At 35.3% G+C, this 4,207-nt stretch overlaps 1 protein-coding gene across 1 annotated transcript; it reads left to right on the top strand.

Moving 5' to 3' along the window:
* Positions 1 to 433: 433 nt before the first annotated feature.
* On the top strand, positions 434 to 2,557 carry LOC141445498 (uncharacterized). The gene has a single exon (XM_074111338.1). It carries the CDS (start codon positions 493 to 495, stop codon positions 2,443 to 2,445), a length of 1,953 nt encoding a protein of 650 aa, XP_073967439.1. The 5' UTR covers positions 434 to 492; the 3' UTR covers positions 2,446 to 2,557.
* Positions 2,558 to 4,207: the final 1,650 nt, after the last annotated feature.

Here is a 4,207-nt window from a genome sequence, read left to right as displayed (position 1 = left end):
AGAGGAAGGCCTAGACGAACGTACCACGATCAAATCGGGGACGTTCTCAAGAAAGGTCGGGTCCGGAGTACTCTAAACCGACGTGCATGCATGAAAAGATTGATGAATGTAGAGGAAGCGAGAGTTGTATGCCAGAATCGTTGAAAGTGGAAGGATGTAGTCTCTGCCTACCCCGTTGGGAAAGAGGCGTGATTTTATGTATGTATGTATGTATATTTTGACACTGCTTAAAAATCCTTGATTTGCCCTCGCTTAGATACATTATATACTTATATATATATATATAGGTATATAATAAAATCATCTCATCAAAAATAAAATTACACTACCTTCACAAAGGTTTTTATGTGAAAATATTCTAGGCCAGACTGAAAACTCTTTGCTAAAAACGCATGTTAAAGATGTGTCAACTCCGACTTTTACAGGTGACACAACGTTTTAATTATTTATTTTTGAGATTGTAACAATTTTTAGGGTCAACGCTACTTAAAAATGGAAAAAAATGTCCAACTCACGTTAAAACACGGTGAAAGAGTATCAAGCGCTTATGCTGAAATATATTTTGACGATAATTTTTGTGATAAAGAAATTTCTAGTGGAAAACTTTCCACTCCAGAAATATCTGGACGAAAATCAACAATTAGCCGTCATCTTGATTCCCAAGATGATTGGGTTTCACCCAGTGATCTACTTGTAGGAATAATAGAACTTACCCCTCCATTTACTTCGAAAATTAATAGAGGAACGACTCATGCAGGTATTCTAGCCATCGGCGATGGTGTGCTTGAAATTGAGCGTGCAGTGTTTGAGGCGAAATTAAAACAGCTACTTCGAGACAACGAATCTGCATGGGTGCATCTTTTAAAACATGAAAAGCAACAAGTTGGTAAAAAATTAAAAAGTATTTACAAGAGTATATTTGAAACTAAAAGTAACATAATGGCTAAGGAGATGTCACTTTTTTATGAAAGTAGCTTACAAGAGTTAGAAGACCATTTGAGATCTGAAATTCAACACGTATTGATTAGTGCTCACGCTAATATCATTAGTGATTTAAACACAGAAATTCAGAAGAAATTAAAAATGGAAAGAATTCTTCTCGAAAAATCGTTAGAAAAGCGTTTCGATTCTGAAGTTAAGAAAATAAGACAATATTACCACTTGTTATTAGAAAATGAACGGTATAGAAATAAAAAACTTATAAATAAAGCTATGCATGAAAGAAACGATGCATTAAATGCTTTTTATAAACAAATCCAAGCTGAAACCGTTACTAGTACTATGTATGTAATGAGCCTCGAGAGGAAGAAATGTAGAATTAAGCAATTTATGTTAGACAACTATCAAACAACAGAAATAAAGGAAAAGCAACAAAAAATCAAAGATCAGGAAAAGGTCATAGACGCATATAAAGCAAGAGAGCATCGTATAGCAGATATAAATTATGAATGGGAATGTAAAATTAAAAAAGTAGTTCAATTATTTTTAAAATTTATTAGCTATAGTCTCAAGCTATTGCCTGAACAGTCAACATTTTTGCTGGACTTGGAAAAAATGTTCGTACTACAGTTAAATGAAATACAAAAACAGCCCATGGCAGCTCCACCTATTTTAGTAGAAGCAGAAGACATTGAAAATATCTTTAGTTTTGAAAAAGCTGAAGTTTCCAAACCTCCTTGTGACAAGGAACCTTTTGTTGTAGTCGGTGATACGGCAGACCCTATTCCTCCACGGTATGGTAGTCGTGAAAGTCTACTTCCAGAGGTCGATCTTCCTTACTTCAGGCTTCAAAGACAGTTCGTTTATGCTAAATGTCACAAATTTGAAGAAGTTAAAGCATTTCTGGAATCCCAACGGTGTAAATGCCATGATAAAAGGAGATCATCTCTTGCATCGACTTCTACTGGATCTCCTACTGTTGGACCAGAACAGGCTCAATCAATTGAGACTGAATCTTCTAATGAACGGATGGAAGTTGATGACTTCAAGCGAATTGAACATTGTCCCGTAAGGAATTGTCAGGATTGGGCGAGCCGTTTGACGTTTCCTTATTTACAATCTTATCTGGACTTTACTGAAGAAAATTTCAGTAGAGTTAAGGCTATACTTGGTACTCCACCTGCTAAAGAAATAACGCCAGAACTGCTAAATCCTAAGAATATAGTCAAGGCTAAATTGCCATTTTCTGCGACCACGGAACCTTATCACCATGCAGAGACACAGTACTCTAGCCAAGAAGATTTATCGTTAGTCGAGATACCAGAATGTCAATGTGTAGACTATATTCCTATGAAAAATGAATCCCATTCGGGAACTGGAGAATCTAGAGGGAACTTTATTAACGACATGTTGACAAAACGTAAAACTTCCTTGCGACGTATGTTACAAACTCAACCTAAATTACTTAAGATGTTTACTGACGAAAATTTCGACTTTCAGCTATAAAAATGCAGTAACTAAGTAGGATCAGTTCAAGTTGTTCAAATATGTTTTAATAGGCTTTTATTAAATACAATATTCGATAAAGTTGCGAATAAAATATGCTTATGAAGTTCAAGTGAAGTGTTTTATCCTTTCCACCTGGTCTTCAGTGGTCCAAAAAGTAGTAGAGGCGTGCATCCGACTGATAAAAGGCAGGCTTCCCCAAAATGACCCGGATTAGACGTTTTCCTTTCCATTCTGCATAATCTACGCCTGTAATGTGACAGTTGTCGTTGTTTGCGGGACAAGTCCTGAATGAAAGCACATGTTATTGTGTGAAGATTTAACTTTTTAACTTTCACCAGAAAAAAAATTGAAATATACTAAAAGCTATCTCTTTAGGTATCTCGTAAGTCAAGCCGTACTTACCGTGCTCCCAGACATTTAAGAGAGAGTTTAAAAAGTATGTTGTAATAAGAACAATTTATTATATGTCTGTCGATTAGTATGTATGTGTGTCAATGCACAATCTGACGGTTTATACAGTAAAGTTTCTCAAATGTCTTCTGAAAAATCTACCGTTAAGTATTTCTTTCTTTTATATCACTAGAAATGAAATTTGGACGCCTAATCCTGAATTTTTCCCCTCTCAGCATTCCAACATTCAGTATTAAATATACATATTATTATTGTATTCATATTGACTCCCGATGGCGCAAAGTTGGATTGTTCAAACATAGACCTTCGTAACAAACAGGATATATAGATATTTAAACTTTTATCAAAGTAAACTTAATTAAGTTATGTTTGCTTAGTTTTGGTAAAGACCTTGATTGTTTAACCGATGGGTTCCAATTTAACCAGGTGTGAGTAGGTATAACCCCGGCTCAGTGATCACAAATTGCTCGCCGTATCTTGGCGGTTAGTAGTTAAACTACATTTATTTGTTCATGTTTGTTACGTAGTACCTATTTATTTACGTGGGAAAATAAAGCAGTAAAAGTGAAATTGTTCAGTTAGCGCAAGTCAAGTAATTAAATATGAGTGTTTGTATTTTATCTTTCAGTTGTTTTGTATATTTTGTTCATACTTTAGATCAGGATCACCTCTGTTAATCAAGAATAGGTACACAAAAAGATTAAAATATTTAATAACCGTGTGGAGCACCAAGTTACCATAACCAATTTCAAACCAGTCATCAAACCGATTTAGCTTATATTATACATGCTAAAGTAACTCTGTCTTAATCGATTCAAATTAAATTTGGTATGAATCTTCATACCAAAGTTTGAGATCCTGGAAATGAAATAAGAATTTTTTTATCCCGGAAAATTGATAGTTTCCGCAAGATAGCGATAAATTACTTGTTGGTAGATGAACTCGCAGGCAAACGCTCGTATTAAAAAATGTGCTCGTGTGTAATTCAATTAACTATTGTGCGTGCGATTATCATTAATTTGCATTTACCCCGTTAGTTATTTGCGAATTTCGCTTGTACTGTACGATCATATAAATTGCAGTGTTAGCTAAGAATAATGTGGGCACATGCGAGCGGTGTATCCGGCGTTAAGGTAAATTTACACGTCCCTTAACAACTTAACTTATTAAGTCGTCACCGCTTCGTCGCGAGTGTAACCCGACTTATGACATTCCTAGAATTACTCATGAACAGTTTGGAGATTAGTGTTGTACTCGCGTACTTAGTTGGTTGTAAGATTTATTCAACCTGAATATGTCGCGCTGGTTGTAGTCGGCTTATTTACAAGGTCTGTATGTAGCCCACGAT

Source organism: Choristoneura fumiferana, chromosome 2, assembly GCF_025370935.1.
Source record: "Choristoneura fumiferana chromosome 2, NRCan_CFum_1, whole genome shotgun sequence".
Classification (NCBI taxonomy): domain Eukaryota; kingdom Metazoa; phylum Arthropoda; class Insecta; order Lepidoptera; family Tortricidae; genus Choristoneura; species Choristoneura fumiferana.
The sequence above is the reverse complement of the archived record's forward strand: the minus strand, read 5'-3'. Positions and strand labels throughout refer to the sequence as shown.